Source organism: Notothenia rossii (assembly GCF_949606895.1).
Source record: "Notothenia rossii genome assembly, chromosome: 9".
Taxonomy (NCBI): domain Eukaryota; kingdom Metazoa; phylum Chordata; class Actinopteri; order Perciformes; family Nototheniidae; genus Notothenia; species Notothenia rossii.
This window is the reverse complement of record NC_136907.1, coordinates 16,851,162-16,871,377: the sequence shown is the minus strand read 5'-3', so window position 1 is coordinate 16,871,377 and position 20,216 is coordinate 16,851,162. Positions and strand designations below refer to the sequence as shown.

General features: G+C 41.3%; 2 protein-coding genes across 16 annotated transcripts in view; one reads left to right on the top strand and one right to left on the bottom strand.

Moving 5' to 3' along the window:
* tcf7 (transcription factor 7) overlaps positions 1 to 15,722 on the top strand; it is a 68,818-nt gene extending 53,096 nt beyond the window's left edge. For 2 of the 15 annotated variants that reach the window (XM_079651204.1, XM_079651205.1), the window contains exons 6-13: positions 1,499 to 1,633; positions 3,136 to 3,255; positions 3,838 to 4,000; positions 4,962 to 5,069; positions 6,030 to 6,077; positions 8,632 to 8,680; positions 9,873 to 9,945; positions 13,404 to 15,722. In XM_079651204.1, the coding sequence (XP_079507330.1) occupies positions 1,499 to 1,633; positions 3,136 to 3,255; positions 3,838 to 4,000; positions 4,962 to 5,069; positions 6,030 to 6,077; positions 8,632 to 8,680; positions 9,873 to 9,945; positions 13,404 to 13,836 (1,129 nt within the window). In that variant the 3' untranslated portion in view covers positions 13,837 to 15,722. Of the gene's footprint in view, positions 1 to 1,498; positions 1,634 to 3,135; positions 3,256 to 3,837; positions 4,001 to 4,961; positions 5,070 to 6,029; positions 6,078 to 8,631; positions 8,681 to 9,872; positions 9,946 to 13,379 lie in introns of all 15 variants that reach the window. The other 13 variants (XM_079651213.1, XM_079651212.1, XM_079651211.1 and 10 more) reach the window with 13 other exon arrangements.
* Positions 15,723 to 15,768: 46 nt separating this feature from the next.
* On the bottom strand, positions 15,769 to 20,112 carry skp1 (S-phase kinase-associated protein 1). Its single transcript, XM_079651220.1, has 6 exons — positions 19,954 to 20,112; positions 19,131 to 19,230; positions 18,898 to 18,971; positions 18,466 to 18,609; positions 16,604 to 16,744; positions 15,769 to 16,453 (listed from the first exon to the last, which is right to left on the bottom strand). Exons 2-6 carry the CDS (start codon positions 19,225 to 19,227, stop codon positions 16,418 to 16,420), a joined length of 492 nt encoding a protein of 163 aa, XP_079507346.1. The 5' UTR covers positions 19,228 to 19,230; positions 19,954 to 20,112; the 3' UTR covers positions 15,769 to 16,417.
* Between the last annotated feature and the right edge of the window lie 104 nt (positions 20,113 to 20,216).

Below are 20,216 nucleotides of genomic sequence, written 5' to 3'. Positions count from 1 at the left end.
TGGATTATAAGACATGGTGTGGGCAGCTTCCTCGTGAGATACAAAGCAGATTTGTTGTTTAGTTTGCCTTAATCTGACCCGTGTTGTAGTGGGACCTCAGTTAAAACAGGATTACAGTGTCATTCCTCCAGGAGCCGAGCCCAGGGATCTCTGAGTCTCTTCCCCGCCGAAGGCCTCTGCTGCTGGGCTTCACTGTCCATGCAGCGCTGCCTCCTCCTGGAGCCAGAGGAGGGATGCAGTGGAGAAAAGGAGGAAGTGTGTGTGGTGATAATGACGATCGTAACAATAGTTTGAATGTGGATTGGAGTGCGTGTGTTTGCATTTGCTGGGATGAGTCAGTTGAAGGGGGGGGTGGTGGTATTGGCTCTCAGGAGGTAGAAGTGTGGTTTTTTTTCTACATATCAAAGGCTCCTTGCTTACATGATCCCACCCCCACCCTCGACCTCCCGTGGTGTGTGAGTGTGTGTGTTTCTGTTCCCGGTAAGCCAAGTATTGACACACAGCTGTCAACAGTGCTGATACACACTCTCCGGGGGGGAATCACCGACGTGCTTCACAGAATATTCTCAAAAAGAGACTTCTATGGATGCAAGGAAGCCTTAAACCATGAGATTTCACTTTATTGAACAGTGATCTTTAAAATTGTAATTAGTTATTTGTTTGTTTGCATTTTACAAAAACGGCAAATCAAATTATAAATATATTAAAATATATATACACATATTTGAATGCATATATATTAAAATACTTGAACAGGAGAGGTGGAAAACTAAAAAACAAGACAAACTAGTTATGAAAGCTGTAAATAATCAACATCATGAGTCACAGGACAACAAATAAGATGAACATGTAGAGAAAATGAGGTATTAAATATTATTACTGTGACTATGAATAAATATCAGAACTAAGAACAAAACCTTTGCTAAATCATAACAACAGTGACTGGTGGTACTGGGATCCACACGAATGATAAGAGATTTTAAATGTTTTAAAAACCAAAACGGGGTGATAAATTGTTGATAAAAGTGATGAGTGTTTTGTTGATCAAACACAATGATGAATTCAAATGTGGTGTTTGATGTATTTCACAGTTACACTTACTGTTACTATTTTAATGCTAATCTACCTTCATTCTTCAATAGATCGGGTCGGGATGACGCAGTTTCAGTTGTTGAATATACTAGGAATTTTATGGGAACTGATACATTGTGTAAAAGTTGGAAATCTCATAATTGCAGCTGTAGTGGAAACCAATTGACCTTAAGGGCTAAACATCCTCAGAAGGATTATCACTTTTCCACCTGTAAAGCAGATAGATAGATATACAAATAAAATAATACATTGAATACTCTACAATACACAATCTCACTAAGCTACAGAAATCTATAGAAATATACTACAGTCAAATAATGATATGTACATTACAATTGTTATTAAAAGGCACCTAATTAAAAGGCCCCACTGTTGCCGTGTCTCCCCCTCTGCTGTGCTGTGGCAGGCAGAGTCAGCCCGTCTATCCCTCCCTCCCCCCCTGCGGCTTCAGGCAGCCCTACTCCTCCAACCTCTCCAGCGCCTCCTCCTACTCCAGGTATCGTAGCCTGCTGGGCGGACCAAGCCAGATGCAGCCAAGAAAGTAAAAAAAAGCTAAAACAACAAGCTACGCTCTGCATCACCTTCTCCTTTTTACAGCACATTTCAAAATGCCTGAATAGGAGTTTCCCCTGTTCAGCTTCTATGTCAGCTCTCATTGGTCAGCTGCTGTTATAAAGTCCGATTGGAGTCAGTGTGCTGTAAACAGGACGAGTTCAGTGTTACGCCAGAAGTTAGGAGACAAGCCGAGTCGAGGCAATCTGAGCCGGGCCACGCTAGACGCTGCTGCAGAAACACACTCTCTTGAGTACCATCAGGATATTAGTTTCTTTGACCTTGCCATCACTAACATCTGTTTTTTGTGTGTTCCTGATCCACGACACTTATCATTAAAACTAACGTGTGACATCCTGTTATGCTGTCCCATGCAGCAAGAGTGTTAGTTTTTCAAGGAGACCCATAGAAACAATTCATATAAAAGTGTGATCCTCTGTATCCAGCTGTGAGATTTAGAGAGTTACAGAGTCTTTATATTGTTCAGCCAGGGTTTTGTTTTTCTTTGCTCAAGCTGTGACTCTACTCTCAGTCACAGTGTAAGTCGGCGCTTGCAGCAGACCAATGCTTTCTTGCCACAGCACGCTTTGCAAGTTCGTCTGTTGTCTCATACATACAGCCTCATCACACAGACACTGACGTTCAAACAGCCTCTCATATAGTTTGTTTCAAACCTGCATTGTGAAACGCAGGTGGGCATTTCCACCTGGAGTGTATACTTTTTATTAAATAAATCAAAAGTCAAATCAATTTATTAAAGTCAAATCAAGTCATATGATATGGATCCTCAATCTTCAAATCTTATTTTTTGCTTACTGATGTTAATTGTGTTTACTAGTACCTGTAAGGTGCAGTAAATCCCACCGAGGAACATTACTCTATGCAGGTTTAAAACAAACGCTATGAAAATGTTCATATATGAAAATAAGATCCTCACTCCAGCAGCTGCTGCTTTATCGTCAGTTATACTTATTTGACTTTGGTTCGAACAAAATTCCTAAAATGGTGTTCTATAATGCTTAAAGTCATTTGGATCATATGGCGCATGGTTACACTATTAATTGCAAATGTAAGATGTGAAGTCTGTATTCAGTCAGTGTACTTCCAACACAAGGCAGCCTCTAGGTGTGAAGCAATATGTTCACTCTCTGTAATGCGATGACGCCCTCTAGTGGTGACAGATGGTTACAGCTTTACTGAAGATATAAGAAAAAAACAAATCAAACATTCTAAGTGCCTTGCTCAACATAAATACCATCAACCAATATTTGTGTTTGCTGCTTTAAGAGCCTTTGTTCACACAGGCAGGAATCTTGAGTACAATGTGGTTCTTAATCGATTGACTTTTCCATGCTTTAAAGCTCTTTGCTTACCAAAATAGTCGCTCTTGCTTTAACGCTCATCGTCCTCCTCACTGACCCTGACTCAAAGCATTTCCCTGAACTTTTTTTTTGTTGCTTTCTGTCTGTCTCGTTTGTTCAACTCCACCAGGTTCCCTCACTCTCTGATGCTTGGCCCATCAGGCATGCATCCCACAGGGATCCCCCACCCAGCCATAGTGCCCCCTTCAGGCAAACAGGAGCACGATCATTATGACAGGAGCATGTACATGTAAGTATTGCCTCCATTCTCCATAACTCTTCACCATTTCCTTGTTTGATTATCCTTCAGTTTTTTTTTCCAGCAGGATTTTTATATCATTTGAGGCAGAAATGGCTGCTTTTGTGTTGCAATATTTAGTATATTGCAAAGTTGACTCACTTTATTTCATGCTAATGAACTCAAGTAGACATTTTGACTAGTCAGGGGAGGGTACTGAGCTATTTCAGTAATTGGATATACAGTACATTTAATAGGAATTATTGTGTACAAAAATGAGGAAATCTCATAATTTCAACTGTAGAGGACATGCATGTCACCCTATAGGAATAGTTTGTTATGTTGTAAAATATGTCGCTTTATGCCGAAAGTTTAAAGAGGAGAACGCATTAGATATATGAAGCTACAGCCGGGAGACACTTAGCTTAGCTTAGCACATAGATTAGAAACAGGGAAACAGCAAGCATGGTTCTATCCAATGATAACAACATCCACATAGCAGCCTCTCTAATCCTCCCTACCTAAAATGTAACATCTTGTCTTCTGGCTGTAGCTATATATAACGTCCACACTCTCTTCCTCCTCCGTCCTCAGGAAGCCGCAGGTGGAAGCCAAGCGGGAGAAGGAGCCCAAGAAGCCGGTCATCAAGAAACCCCTGAACGCCTTCATGCTCTACATGAAGGAGATGAGGGCGAAGGTCATCGCAGAGTGCACATTAAAGGAGAGCGCCGCCATTAACCAGATCCTGGGACGAAGGGTGAGAGTTTCTCACACACACACACACACACACACACACACACACACACACACACACACACACACACACACACACACACACACACACACACACACACACACACACACACACACACACACACACACACAGAAACACACACACACACACACACACAGACACACACACACACACACACACACACACACACAAACACACACACACACACTCACACACACACACACACACACACGTAACTGAAGGCAGACTAATCCTGTTTCCAGGTCAGTGTGTAATTTGTACACATGAGGAACATGAGAGGACTGTGGTAACGTGATCTGCCCTCCCCTCACACACTGGTGCTGCTAAATCATAACAACAGTGGTGGACCTGGGATCCACAAGAATGATAAGAGATTGAAGCGTGTTATGCTATGGGTACAGTCCAGCTGCAGATCATGGTGTATGGTACTCAACTGTGAAACCTTTTGTATTGGTGGAAATAGATCGAGACAACTTTATTGTCAATCTTCCAGTTTGTGTGTACAGACAGAGATATATAGGCTAAATGCATTTTAACGCCCAACTTCGCATGCTCTATGGAAACTTAGAGCTAAAGTGTCATAATGATTGATGAAAGTGGGCGTGGCCTATGTAGCATTACATGCTATGTTATGTTTTGCTCAATTTGCCGGGAGCTGGGCAGAGGTAGAGACACACACACTGGTACGATCACTGCATGTCCCCATTGCTCACATAAAATGTGAGGCGAATCATAAAGGTTTGAACCCTTCAATGACTGCTGCACCTTTGCATACTATTTTTATAGAAAGTATATGTAGATATATTATTGGTATATATGTATAAATACTATTTGATTGACTATTTGAAACAGGAGTGGCATATGTAAATATCTAATGTGTTATTATGAAATGGATATACTAATAGTGTCTCTCTTGATTTCTGCTTGTTGTGTGTGTCTGCAGTGGCACGCACTGACCCGGGAGGAACAGGCCAAATACTACGAGTTGGCCCGGAAAGAGAGACAACTCCACATGCAGCTCTACCCCACCTGGTCTGCCAGAGACAACTACGTGAGTACTTCTTATCCACGCCTCGTCATCTTTTCTCCTCTTCATCTTTACATCTACAACTTCTCTGAGCTGATAAGTTGATCTAAAGGAGGCGCTCTCACTTGTTATGGAAAAGGCATGATTCCTATACCTGGGCTCTAGTGCGAGCCACCTTTTAGAATAAAGACCTCATTTGGACACTAAAATGACAAATGAAGTAGTTTAATAACCTCTTATAGTTTATTTAATCATCATATATGTTGTTACATTACTTTTGAATAATTACTTACTAAAAAAGTGTCCTTTAAAGTAATTAAAACTACAATATTTGTGCTGCATGTGGTGGTATTACAATCCAATTTTCCCCTTGGATGCAACAACTGATTTTCATTTTCTTTCAAATGAAAATAACCACCAATAAGTTGCTTTCAAAATAAGAGTAAGACAGCATGAGAGGCATTTTAACATTGATAGGTTAAATTATTATAATAACATTATTATGAAGCAGTTCAAGGAAGGAGAATGCTACTTTTGAGAAGAATACAAATTGTCAAAATCATAAAAAGGACAAAACATTTGATGCAACATACAGCAGGAGTCAGTCCAGCCTCTTTACTTCTTCCTCGCTGGTTTGATTCCCTGTCAATAAAACCAAAATGAAACGAGATGTATTCATCAGCCATAACTTCCTGAACTGGGTTTGATCATATGTATTGTTCTTACCTCGAAACTGAAAAAAATGAATAAACCTATCTCCTTTACTGGCTACTGTCTCAACAACCTGCATGATTATTGGCTCTCAGGCCTGTCAGTCAAAAGCCTTTAAACATAGCACAGACTTTGATAGCATGATTAAATAAGTCTCCCAGAATACGAGTCAAACCTGTGTGGTGCATGTGTTGTAGTCTAATGTTTTGGGATGTGCTGTATCTGGGCTGCTGTGTGCCTCTGATCTGTCAGTTTGCTGTTGAACTCTTGCAGGAGGCGGGCCTTAGCGGGGTCGCAGGGGAAAAGAGTAAAGCTGATTGGGTAGGGACACGTCTTATGGTGGATTTATGCCTCTGTGGTGGGAAAATATGTGACGAGCTGCATGAAAGGGGTTGTGGGTATTCCTGTGCAAAGTTTGCATGCAACTTCCAAAAATCTTAATGACTCACACACTCCAGCCTCACATGAGCTGCAAAAGCAGATCTGATTGGTCACTTTTGAAAGCATTTCACCAAGTCTTGCACGTTGCCATGGTTATGACTACTAGTGTAAAACACTGAATCACACAGAGGTATAAATCAACCCCCTTTGCTCCACTAACAGAGAGCAGGGCCGCATGGCTGGCCTCGCTGCCTTAGATTCGTATCTACTTTTGTTGTGGGCATCCCTTTTAAAATACAGCACCTTCATTTTTGTTATTTGTAAAGCTTAACACATGTTGTACAGAAACACAACTTTCTCACATAGTAGTCATTTGTTTTTCTAATATGTGAAGGTTTAAGTAAATGTATGAATACTTTCTATCAGAAAAGGAGGAGCAAATTGTGTCATAATCAGGTGAAGTAAAGGCTTTGGTTGCAACAGAGGCTGCTTTTCAGTGACGTTAGATCGAGTGATTACCTGTCTACGCTTCTCTCTGCTCTTCTGTCTTCTCTCTACCTGAGCTGAACTCTGTGGGCGGGCAGGCATGGCACATGAGTTATGGTGACACTTTATTCGGGCTGTGGTTTATAACACGTTCTCTAACTTCTGAACGAGTGCTTCATGTCACAAACATGCACACGGATTCAGCTCTAATGTCTCATCTGGTTTCTATCTCTTTAATGTTGCATCTGACTGCGCAGCAGCATGCAAGTTTACTGAGAAAATACTTCAAGATTAAAGTCTTAACCGTTTCCGTAGAGAGTGAATTCCAGGCTCACAGTTGGATAACCTCATGATGTTTTGATATGTTATAAACCAGAGCTCCAGTAAACTGTGTGTATAGGAGCTATTGCTGTTTGCATGGAGCTTTCTACGCACGGCACAACACGGTGGATGCTGTCTGATATGATTACTGCAAATGGAAAAATGTCATGACTGAGTCCTCCTGTGTGTCATCCACACATGGTGGCTTACTGACGGCAACAGTCGTGTTTTTAACATTTTTACTGTAGGGGCATTGTAACTTAAAGACAAACATTTAGCCGTCACTTTCATGTGATCATTCTGCAGCTCTAAATATGGCTGGGCAATATGGAGACGGTAAACTTCACACTATTATTGATCAAATACCCCAATATTGATAATGCAAGGATATTGTAGGTTTAAATTGAAGACGATATCTAGTCTCATATCGGGATATTGATATATTATCGCTCTAAATGTTATAGTTGTAAAGTACACTTATTGAATCACAACTCCATGAGTGTAAAGAAACCAAAAATATGAATCCAAAATCTTCCTCTTAGGCACAGAGCGACAAAGTCCGATAAAGAACAGGAAAACACAAACTGTGTAATGACGACACTTGGCCTAAAGAAACCCCCCCCCCCCCCCCCCCCCATCACCATCATCACCTCTCCTCCTGGGGTTTAAAAAAAAAACGACTACACTAGTGGACCTACCAGCAAAGCAGGAAGCAAAGTTCCACACACCTCCCCCGCAGGAGGGTTTCTCCTCCGAGCCCAAACATAACACACACACACACACACACACACACACACACACACACACACACACACACACACACACACACACACACACACACACACACACACACACACACACACACACACACACACACACACGCACGTACGTACACCCACAGACACAAAGCTTCAGAGAAGAGCAGTTGCAAGAGGAGTTGTGTTGTAACCACATAGACACGCTGACAGCGAGTGGAGGAGGCAGACGTGGAGGCGCAGGCGGTGGATCTCTGCACCCACATCCTCCATCTCCCCCAATATGAGGCCTCACTCCACCATCACAGAACCTGCCTGAGCAACTCTGATGTTTACCTCAACACTCACTTTACAATTAGCCTGGAGGTAGCGGGAAATGAAGGCAAATATGTGAATGAGATTGTTGAGACATTGTTGGCGATGGTTCATCAGAATTTGCATGAACGACATTAGGGATGCAACATCTTTTCTACTTTGTTTTGATCTTTCCTGCTTTTTCTCTTGCTTTCGTAGAGCATTACAGATGGTTGCTTGACCTGGTTGCTGGTTGCCGCTTTTAACTTTGCACTTTTTTATTTCCTATGGATTTACATGTCACATACAAATGTTACTTAAGATGGAGATTTGTGTTGATCAAAGAATACACTTTGGGACTATATTATCACTATAAAGAGGAAAGGCAATCAAGGGTGGTTTAAAAACATATTAAGCTAGCCGTGAATGCAGATTAAAAGATAAAACCAGATTTCTTTTTTACTGGGAACCTTTCAGACAAAATCATATAGATGTTTATAAAACAGCTGCACAATCTTAAAGTTCAAGCCAGATCAACAGAATGTGTTTGATTTTGAATTAATAGCAATATAATTATTTTTAAAAGCTGAACCAGTCTCATTTAATTGGGGGGATTTCTTTTGTTTTTTCTCCCACAGGGCAAAAAGAAGAGGAGAAAAAGGGAGAAGCTGCAGGACTCCAACACAGGTAAACATATAAATAATATATGTATCTGATCCGACAGAAAGCACAGTTCTATATTTACGAACTAAAAAGAAATGTACACTGTCAACTGTTCAAGAGGATTGGGTTGAGTCTGAGCTTGCGTTGGCGCTCTGTAGCTCCACATCATGGTGTCTCTGAGGCAGGATGTGTCTTTAACGTCAAACCACCCACTCTGCTTTCCACCTAACCTGAATTATAAACACTTAAATCCCCAGAGAACAACATGTTCTGTCCTGCTCTCAGCTGTGCAAGTTTAACATGTCAGACATCATGGTCATTTCCTTTTTCCCTGGCCAACACATAATAATAATATAAGAAGAAATAAAGACTTTCCAATCTGTTATATCAACCAATGAAAACACACACAGAAGTCCTCCAAAAGAAGAGCAATCCCTGTACCTGAGTGCTAATGCTAACACTGTAGTAGAAACTAGCATTAGCAGGTAGCAGCAACATTGAGAAAGTTGCCATTTTAGGCAGTAAAGCTGAATTAAACAAATATGAAATGATGGTAACACTAAATAAAGGCAACTCTGGTATGTCGTAGAGTAGATTTGTAAAACAATATTCCGCTGATGAATGGGCAACCGATGCAAAAGCATGAAAAATGCTCACGATCCAATGTAAGGTCACGTTCAGTGTTTCTCACAAACTAAAGTTATGCTCCACTGCCTAATAACTTTGCAGATAATAAATACTCTATACATGAATGGTGATTTTCTACTAAAAAATCTGATGCTATTTCAGTTGCTATCCATAGAGGGCAAACATGAGCCTCCTACAAAGTAGTGAAATGTTGATCTAAAAATCAAGCTTGCTGACCTCTTGAGTCTTCCTGCACAAACAGAGTGTCAAAGCACGACCCCCCCCCCCCCCCCCTGCTCTCTGTGCGTCCTAACAGCTTATTTCCAGGGTGTGTGACTTGCTTGTTTGACTCAGTTGTGTGGGTCTGTTGTTGTGCGGTTATTCTGGTGGTTGTTGATGTTTTGCTGTGCTGAAAGCGGCTACTAACAGTTTGACCTGACGCCTCTCTGTCTTCCTGACATGCTCTTGTGTCTCTTCCTTTACCTCTCTCCTCTCTAACCCTCTTTCCTCTCTTCTGCTTCTTCTTCTGCTCCTCTCTACTTCTGCTTTTCCTCCATCTTGTTATGTGCATGCTGTGCGTTGTGCTCAGACCCGGGCTCTCCTAAGAAATGCCGGGCTCGCTTCGGCCTGAACCAACAAACGGACTGGTGCGGTCCCTGCAGGTGTGTAACCAAACATCCAGCTCCACCATCTCCATAGCAACGCACTGCCGTCGTCCAGCAGGCAAACCCCATCTTTCCTCCCATCTAACCACCTGTCCATCAGAGCACCACCTCCCTCTGATGGAGGCAGTTATTCAAACATTCCTCAAAGGCGGAGCTTCCCTAGAGGTGAACAGTATCCTCCAAATTCACCAAGCATTCAAGCTTTGTTTTGATACTCAAGTTACTAAGCACAACCCACTTTTGATTATCTCAACCAATGATATTGTTTGCCTCAAGACAAGCTCCGCCTTGAAAGAAAGTTTGAAATGCAGCCTGTTCTCTGCATGTCGTCTGTCACTTACGTGTTGCTCTGCAAATGTAAGCCTTATAGCCATAGACATGTAGTTATATAGTAATAGAAGAGACGTAGTATATGCACATTTACACGGTTGGAAAATAAGTACCAAACCATCCCAACATTCTTGCAGCAACATGATATCGCCCTCAGTCAGTAATTGGCTGAATATAGAAGAGTAATCTGTTTCCTCTGATATTAGGTGAGGCTTCCCAGGTGAAGACAACCCTTTCATTTGTTACCAAAATAAAGTTTTTAATTATTCTCTTTAAAGGACGGAGTGAGTTTGGGCTGCTGTTAGCTTGCATTGCAGCATACGGGCCCTCAATGTATTTAAAAGGGAATAACATTTAAGTACTGCAAGGGAGTGATATCAGAGAGAAACATTCAAATATTGTTTTGATTTTTTTTTTACCCTTATTATTATAATTTCAATCAGAACATGTCTGAGTCGTAAAAGTAAGGACGTCCAACTCGATATTGCAATGTCAAACAAAGGTTAGAGTTCGGCTGGGACATTTAAACAAAATAAAGGTTATAATCGTCAAACATTCTTCGGATAGTAGACACTATACATAATAATCAGCTTTTGTTTACCAGCTTGCAGTACATGTGCGTTCACAGAATATTCAAATGTTGTAATTGAAGCTATGACAGCTAAAGCTCTAATGTGTTTCAGTAACCAAGATTGCAAAATTGAATTGATGAAATCATGCTGGAAACCATATTTCTCAGTTTTCCTGCTTTAAATACAAGCTGGAAATAATTTGTTTCAAATTCTTAAAAGAAAAATAAAGTTAAAAACAGAATACCTGGTTTACAATGTTTAGTGTAAAGTTAATAAAGTATCTTTCAGAGCTGTTCACCAACACGTATTTACTCCAACATTGACCCCAGTGTTTTTCATTCCTGACTTTTCCTGTAAATTGCAACAACCTGTTTCTCTGTAATGAATCAGAAACATGGTTATGATGCGTTATAAATCAGAAGCCCCCCCCCCCGTCCCCCGTCTCGTCTCGTCTCAGGATTTACAGTAGGCGAGGGCAGCTTCTCTGCAGAGTCGGGGTCTGCAGCTCGCAGCGTCTTCCCCGCCGTCACGTCATGGAAATCTCACTGTGTTTCACTTTGAGAGAACAAAGGGGGGTGAATGTGGTTACAGCATATCCTTATCACCACAGCTCCACACACACACACACACACACACACACACACACACACACACACACACACACACACACACACACACACACACACACACACACACACACTCCTTGCAGCTTTGCATTTAGACGGCGTTCTCATGCCCATCTGCTTTCAACTCTCTCCATTCATGCGATGCGGTAACAGGCGCCTTTTGATGGTGAACTCTGACATTTAGAAATCACTTTCTATCGCACTCTGCCTCCCCCCCCCCTCTCTAAATTTGGCCTAGCGCCTTTCCTTGCGGTTAGACCCGGTGACTCATATCATATTCTGGTAATGATCATGGGATCCTGTTGACTGCTTTGATGCTGCGCTCTGAGTATAACACCTCGAGAAGCTCATCGCTGCTCAGAGACAGTCAATATGTCTGCTGCCGACTAGAGGATCATCCAATTATCTTATTTCATGAGGTGTTCATTGTTTACCACCATGACACTCAACAAAAACTGCATTAAGGTGATTAAATGTCCATTTCAGTGGTAGTCCCTGCAGTTAAATACAGTATTAAAGGTCCCATGTCATGGCCATTTCTACTGATCATAATTCCATTGTTGAGGTCTACTAGAATAGATTTATATTGTGCAATTTTCAAAACTCACATTGGTTTCTCATACAGCGTCTCTGTATAGTATGTGTATTCACCGGTATTCACTCTCTGTCCTACACGGCGAAACCCAGCCCGAAACACACACCCGCAGCCTGGCTGGGAGTTTGTGTGTGTGCTCCCTGTCTCGCCGACCCCACACCATGTGAGCCAGCTCACACTGTCCCGCTCCTCGCAGCAGCGAGCCTCGCATCGTCCCGCCGAGTGTGTGTGTGTGAGGAGGTCCGGGGATTGGTCCAAACGTAACGGGTCCGCGGACGTAACGTAACGTCACTATACCCGAAATACGTCACTATATCCAAGAAGTAAACAATGGAAAAAGAGAAATCTCCAACGAGGCGTTCTGGGGCAGCATAGACAGGTCTTTCCTGTGTTAGAGGTTTACTCGCTACAGGGTGTACTTTGAGGGTTTGTGACTTTGCTGGGGATGGGTAATAACCGGAAAAGCATGACATGGGACCTTTACAGCAATCCTCATAGCATGTAGCCTGGAAACAGCTAGCCTGACTCTTTCCAAAGTTCAAAAATGCACCTTCTAACATCTTGAAAGCTCACTTATCATTTAGTTTTTTTAATTGTTTAGCTGGAACACAAGCATTCATGTAAAGAATTCACACAACTCCAGGAGGCCCCAATGTTGTTGGCCTAGATTACTTCTATCGTGTTGAAATCCTTCAAACCAAAAAGGTTGCTTTAACATCTCTCTCAATCCAACAAGATACAACATGTTAACCAGTCAGTTTGTGAAGGGGTTGATGGGTGCCATTTTGTACTTTGGACAGGTTAGGCTAGATGTCCCTGACTCCAGTCGTTATGCTAAGCTAAGCTAAACCTTCTGGCCCTAGTTTAATAACACACATTTGGCATAGACATGAATATGAATATGTTCTCAGCAAGAAATCAAATAAGCAAATATCACAAAATGTTGTATTTTCTTTAGATTGACACCAGTATTGCTTTTATTTTACCCTACTAAAAGACGTAGAAGTCCACTGATATTTCCAATTAATGTATTTTAAATCTATAAAATAGTCAGGATCCTAAAACTCCATAAATATATTGTTGTGTGTTTTTGTATCTTCATTGACATAGTGTACAGAGCTCGTCACTAATACGTGTGTGTTGTTCGTGACGACCGTGTGTGTTGTTCGTGACGACCGTGTGTTGTTCGTGACGACCGTGTGTGTTCCTGTTTGTGACATCAGTGTGTGTTCCTGTTTGTGACATCAGTGTGAATGCTGCATCTTCATTACAGCCTGCTGACGTTTACCATCCACACTCTATTCACAGATAACTCTCTCTGACTGTCCCTAGGAGGAAAAAGAAGTGCATTCGCTACCTTCAAGGAGGAGGCTGTCCCAGTCCAACTTCTTCAGATTTAAGTGCCATAGACTCTCCCCCCTCCCTCTCCCCCTCCCCCTCTCCCACCCGCCACCGCCTGTACCAGCAGCACCAGCTCCCCCCCTCCCCGGGCTGCTCCCCCCCGCCGCCGCCCCCCGGCTCTCCATCAACACACCTCCCACTGTCTCCGCCGACACACACACGCTCACACACGCGCTTACCCCCGCTGCAGACCGCCAGCAAGCGCGGAGACACCTGTCAGCCCAAACACAGCTACACACACACCTCTACACACACCTACACACACCTGGACCTGAGCGGCAGGCCCTCGCACGGAGCCACGGCAACGCTGTCCGTCGCCAAGGCAGCAGGACTTTCTCTCAAAGTGCTAACAGAGTCGCAGTGATTCCTCCAGAGCCACCAAGAGCATCGTCTCTCCAATCATCTCATATTTTACTATATTCTGTTTTCCTTTTTGTTAAATAAAACTAAAGAAGAAGACTGAGGGTGGTGCAGCGAAGAAGAGGAAGCCATGGAGTACAAATACTGGCTGTGTCTCAGTTCAAGGGGTTCTCCACCCGTTTCAAGACTAAATACATCAGTAACAGATCACTGAGGCCTTTCACTCATCTTCTTTAAATGGTCAATTATACAATCAAGCATCCAGGCAAGCTAAAAGTCTGGACATTTGGGATAATAAAAGGTTATCTGATCTTATTATTGGTCAGATGTGGTAAATCATACCAGCCTGCACATGTTAGTTAGCTTAACTACTAACCTTATCATAATGTACAGGTGTGGTCAAAAGTTTGACTTTTCAATAATTTCTACAACTCTTATTTTTCTGTGATAGAGTGATTGGAGCACATACTACTTTGTCACGAAACAAAAATCATTAAGTTTGGTTCTTTTATTTTTGTGATTTTTAAGGGGTATGTGCTCCAATCATCACAGAAAAATAAGAGTTGTAGAAATTATTGAAAAGTCAAGACTGTCATGAAATACATGTTCTTTACAAATGTATGTAAACTTTTGACCACAACTGTAAATGCGTGACTTCACGATCATTATCTGAGTTGTTTTTACACGTGTGTTGAACCCATAAGTCTCTGGAAGAAGAGCTTGGCTTTAGAGCCTCGTTGTTGGAGGATCCCGCCCCTGATTGGGCTCTCCGCCACGTACCAAAACAGTTCCCGTTATAAAGAGGCAGGCCTGCAGAGGAGGCAGTTATTCTGGAGTTGTTTGGCTCCATCTGCTGCAGCTAAACTAAAATACTTCCTTTGAGGATACCTGTTGATTTTAGAAATACAAAATCCTAAACCCCACTCAGTGCTTTTTTCCAAAGCTTACCCTGTGCTTTGACCTAAATGACAATCACAAACTAAATGTCTTTACAGGACATTTACACTTTCCTTCAAATCAGATCACATCATCCATCACCATGACTCAGACCAGCAGAGGGGAGACAAACACCAGCAGAACCTCGAAAGAGTGTTCATTTATTTTTAATCAGCTCGACTTCATTTTCATTCAATTTCCAAAATGTTTAAAGCTACCTGTTCAACCTTTTAAACAGTTTAAAAAAGGTCTCACATGACAGCCTCCCCACCTACAATTACATTTTTAGGCACTTTCAGTCTCTCACTATATCAACAGTTACATTTTTCTCCTGTTTTTGATATTTTTGTATGAGGTTGTGATCTTTAAAAGGTCAGAAGCTGGTGGGGAAACCCTTTGGTTGTTTTCCTTTGACTGAATATTTTTGCAGCTCCATAAACTAATCTGAGACCAAATGGTTACTATTATATTGTGTTGTAAAGTTTTATAAATGTTGGAATTCCCTATTATAATTAAACTTTTATATGTTTTTATGTAAAAAAAAAAAATACATAACAAAAAAAAAAAGATTCTTTTAGTTTCTACCATTTCTTAAAGCAATACATTTTGTCCTCTTGTGCGTTATGCGTTTTGTTCAAGTGTTACTGCAGCAGCGTTCAAATGTTACCTTCTCAATCTGTGCATGTTCCAACTTCAGTGTAACAATAATTGATTTCTGACTGAAAAGGCTTTAAGTTACCGCTCTGCTTGCCGCTTCAACGGACAAACTAAACTGAGCTTTGTACAGCAAAACTGTTTTCCTCCAGCAGAGAGAGCTCTTGTGCTAGAAATAGCTTGTTTTATTTTGATCAGTAGTGGGAACCCCTCAAAGATGTCTTCTGTATTTTTTACGCCTCTGATGTATTACTTGTTTTCGTTTGATGTATTAAAGTGTTTTGAATATTTCAAAAATGATTCCAGTGAGACTTTTCCTTTTGAAGAGAAACACAAACAGACGGCAGCCTTTTTATGAGTTTTATTTACTCCTTCAATATACGATTGATCATCCCAGAAAAACAGCATCAGAGCTTTATCTGAGAAAAGTTTCTAATTCAAAACAACATGAATTAGGAATTAGATACTCGATGCCTAAAGGACGTCGCGCAAAACAAAAAACTTTCCAACTCGAACTTTTCCTTTAAAAACAACCCGTCCTCTCTGAAAGCACTTTCACAGAACGGTTGCATTTACAGAGCAAAAATAAAATATCCACTCGTTCATCTCCGTTGTCAAAAAAAAAGCAATTTATTTAATCTAAAAATAAATCTCAAATCTAAATGAAAAACAAACATTTCCAGTAAAAAAGAGAACTGTAGCAATTATAACGGGGAGACGTCTAATCTTTAAGGATAGAAAGCCATGACACCTGGTTCTAGTGAATACACAACGTGTGTGTGGAAACAGAAAAAAGCTTTTTTTGTTTAAATTATTAACAACACACAGGCAGATTAAAATGGTCATGCTATTGGAATACAGAACTTGAGAGGAGGGAGAGTGTGTAGCTCTAAATATACTACATTGTAAATATTGACAAGTATGAACAACGCCAGTGCAACCAGTTAGCGGGACGATTCCTTTTCAGGATGGTAGTGTTGGCCGGACCCTCCCCTTTACTTCTCTTCACACCACTGGTTCTCTTTGCGTACCTGTGGACGACAGACAGGAGAAACGGGATGAGTAACAGGTCAACTTTCAAAGCTGTGATAACTTCAGCATCACTCAAAAGTGACATCATTTCCTAAAAAATTAAGACTTTTTTTCTTGTGTTATGACTGATGGATGGATGGATTCACTACCTGGGCTTCTTCCTCCTCTGTGAAATCGTTCTTGATGTTAAAAGTCTTCCTGATCTCCTCCGGGGTTTTGCCTTTAATCATGTTGGCAACCGTCTTGCAGGTGACGTCTAACAGACCTTTGATGTCCAAATAGTTGGCAGCCTGGAAGGAAACAACAGAGACAGGAAGGAGATTATTATTAGACTTTAGCATTTCAAGCTACATATCAACACATGCAGGTATATTAACAGTGAGCCAATTCTATTTTGTTTCCAGTTTATTTAAGGGACTACAATGCTTGAAGCGAAGGATTTGCAATGATGTCGTCAAGGTTAATGCCACTGAGAATTATAAGGATGTTAGAAAAAAGCTCTGGTGTAAATGCAAACAGCTGCTAACTTAAAGGTGACCTATCACGCAAAATGCACTTTAGTACGTCTTTTATACATGAATATGTGTCCCCGGTGTTCCAGGGAACTCACCAAGTACCAGAAAGCACAACCCTCTCTAAAAAAGGGGCTGCAACGGATCTGATACAGACTGATCCAGATTTGAACACTTCTATGACGTCACAGAAGTGGCGCTACGGCTATTGGGCCAACTCCACCAATCAGGAGGAGACAGCCCCGGACATTGCCGTTCGAAAGCGCTGGAGACGCTGTAGTACATATGCCAGGCCTGTAGATGGTGCTGTTCTCACAGAATCAGCCCATGCAAAGACAGTGTTAAATTGAGCGAAATGAGGAATGGCTAAAATGCATGAACTGTTTGGTATTTTGACAAATAAAAAGTATAAATATGCCTTATATAGGTATGGTCCTACACTATATTATTCAAATATAGCATGATAGATCCACTTTAAGAAAGCTACAAACATTAGCAGTGATCGTGTTCTTGTTATCGGACAGACCTTGTGCATATTGAGATTTGATTACATTGTAGGCCAAATCGAGACAATGAAAAAGCAAGACAAAAAATCATTCGTCTTTCAGAGATTGTATTCAGATACAGAACACATACAAAGTGTAAATGTATTGTGTGTTATAACCAAGAAGGCCAGGCAATTTGAATGCTCATTAGATATAAGCCAAAGTAAAGCAGTATAAATTAGTACAGCCTTGTTAAGACCAGCCCAGGAAAATCAAGATTTTTTTTGAATGAAAATCTGGACACAGGGGTTTTTGGACACACAAATCTGATCAGATCATTTGCAACTAGAAGTAAACACTGATCAGATTGATCAAAGCCTGCTGTGTTCAGATAACAAATCCCATAATACCGGTTAATACCTCACATAAACCATGTGGTGGTCACTGAAAAAGCCTCGCACTCCTCCCTAAAGCATGAAGTAACAGTGTGCTTGTAAACACATTCTAACAGCCACGGGGGGGGGGGGGGGGGGGGGTGACGGACACTCCACTTGGGTTTCACTTCCCGGAAGCCCACAGCTTGTCCAACACTTATTTCCTAATCTTTCCCAGGAACTGCCTGTGCTACCTGTCACGTGCTCTCTTGTTTCCCTTCAGATCGTCCCCAGAGTAAATGCATGTAAGCCAAAGATCCCTTCATGTGGGTTATAACTTTAAAAACGGTATTGTTTTAAATCCCTAAAAACAGCCAACCATCTATTTTCTAGCTGTTGCTAAGCAAGTTTTGCATCTCTGGCAACCAAATGAAACCACTACTTTAACCAATAAACATTTCTAACGCTGGTCTATTGTTAACATGACGTTTCACTTTCTTGTTTTACATGGTTTGTTTTTTGGTTGGAGTTCAGTTGAGAGGTGGTGGTTTAGCAGATTAATGGTTGTAGTTCAAATGATTTTCAACTTCTATGAATGAATGCATGCAAGTGAGTGTAATACAATGTAAACTGTATTTACCAGAATGAGTTCAAACAAGGTGCCTTGGTCCACTTTGAGGAACTCCTGGTCCCATACAGGAATGTCATCTGTCCTCTTCTCCTTGTTCTCATCGTCCTCAGGAGGAGGAGGGTCATCTTTGTGGTGGGTGCACCACTGAATCACCTGAGGGGAACACACACACATACCAATTTAACCAACATACTGCAGGAAAAACCTTGTTTGAAATAACTGCAGCTCTGGTGCACAAGCATACCATTGAAGAGGCAGAAAGAAGCAACTTTCACACAATGTGATTAACTGGCAATTAGTCATTTAACCAGGGAAAGTTCAATCAACACACCTATAATGTGTGTGTGTGTGTGTGTGTGTGTGTGTGTGTGTGTGTGTGTGTGTGTGTGTGTGTGTGTGTGTGTGTGTGTGTGTGTGTGTGTGTGTGTGTGTGTGTTGTACCTTCTTGAGGATGGCAGCGTTAACATTAGGGAGAGGAACTGGGTCATCGTCTCCTTCATCATCCATTCCCAAATCTGTCAAAGAATCAATGAGTGACTTACATTAGTCAGTTATATCTACAAACAATTGCAAATATTAGAATACAACGATATAAAGGGCAAAGAAGACAACTTATTACACAAAGTTAGCATCAAGTTGAAATGGACTCAAAAGAGTGCAATGATTTGAGATACCTTCTAACATAGTCTTGATGGTGACAGACTGTTTGGCGATCTCCACATCCACCTCGAAGATTTCCCCATCAGAGCTCTGTAATTTTATCGTGGGCATTATCTGTAAAGACAAACAATGACATTATTAAGTAAATAAATATAACCAACTGTTCAAAAAAGTAACAACAGTCACAGTTTCCCCAAAAATGTCCCGTCTGGTCTGCTAACTCTGCAGCTAGCTAATCCTGTATTTACGTGACTGCTAGCTTGTCAGTTTACATCGTTAATGATCAGCTTGCTATATTAGTGAGGTTAAAACGGCTACAGGGGTTAATATATTTAAACCTTACCTGTGAGGGTGATGTTATTAGCATTTCTAAGTATAAATATGTAGCTCTAAAGCGATACTTTTCAACCTAGCAAACGACACATTAAGCTAACGCTAGTCAACTGTTAACACAGGCTAAACGACAGTAATGCTAACCAAATAGCTAGTTGCTATAAGGTGGATAATCAACTTACATTAAATAGATGCATTGTTACTGCATTAAGTATTAGATCCACATTGTAAGCAACAAAACCCGACTTGTATGTTAGTACAACCAAAACAATTGCCCAATAGCTAAGGTTAAATACATATGAGCTAGCATTACCATGCACTATGCTAGCATTTAGCTTGACATTAAGCTAGCGCCCTGCGATGTAGTGAGGCCTCTTAGCAACCAATACCGATGCTACTGAAACAAAGATGTAAACAAAACCTGATTGGCGGTTTGACTTCAATTTTCAAAGATAAACAACGTGTAAAAACAAAAATCACATTTTGCGTTGGGAAGCTACGTACCGTAAATGTTTTTCCTCAGATCCAGAGGTAAGGTTCCTCTGTGTTGATCAGCAGGGCCTGACAGACGCGGGGCTGTTTGGTTTATGAGTCTGCTGCTCCCGGCGGCTGTGGAGCGCTTTGTCAGAGAGCGGGGGAGCGAGGGGGCGAGGGGGGAGGCTGCTTTTCCTGTTGGTCTAACTCTGTTCCAAATATTTTTAAATGTACACACAAAAATAAAGATTCCGAAATGTATCCGACCTTTAGTAACCACAAGTGATAACCAC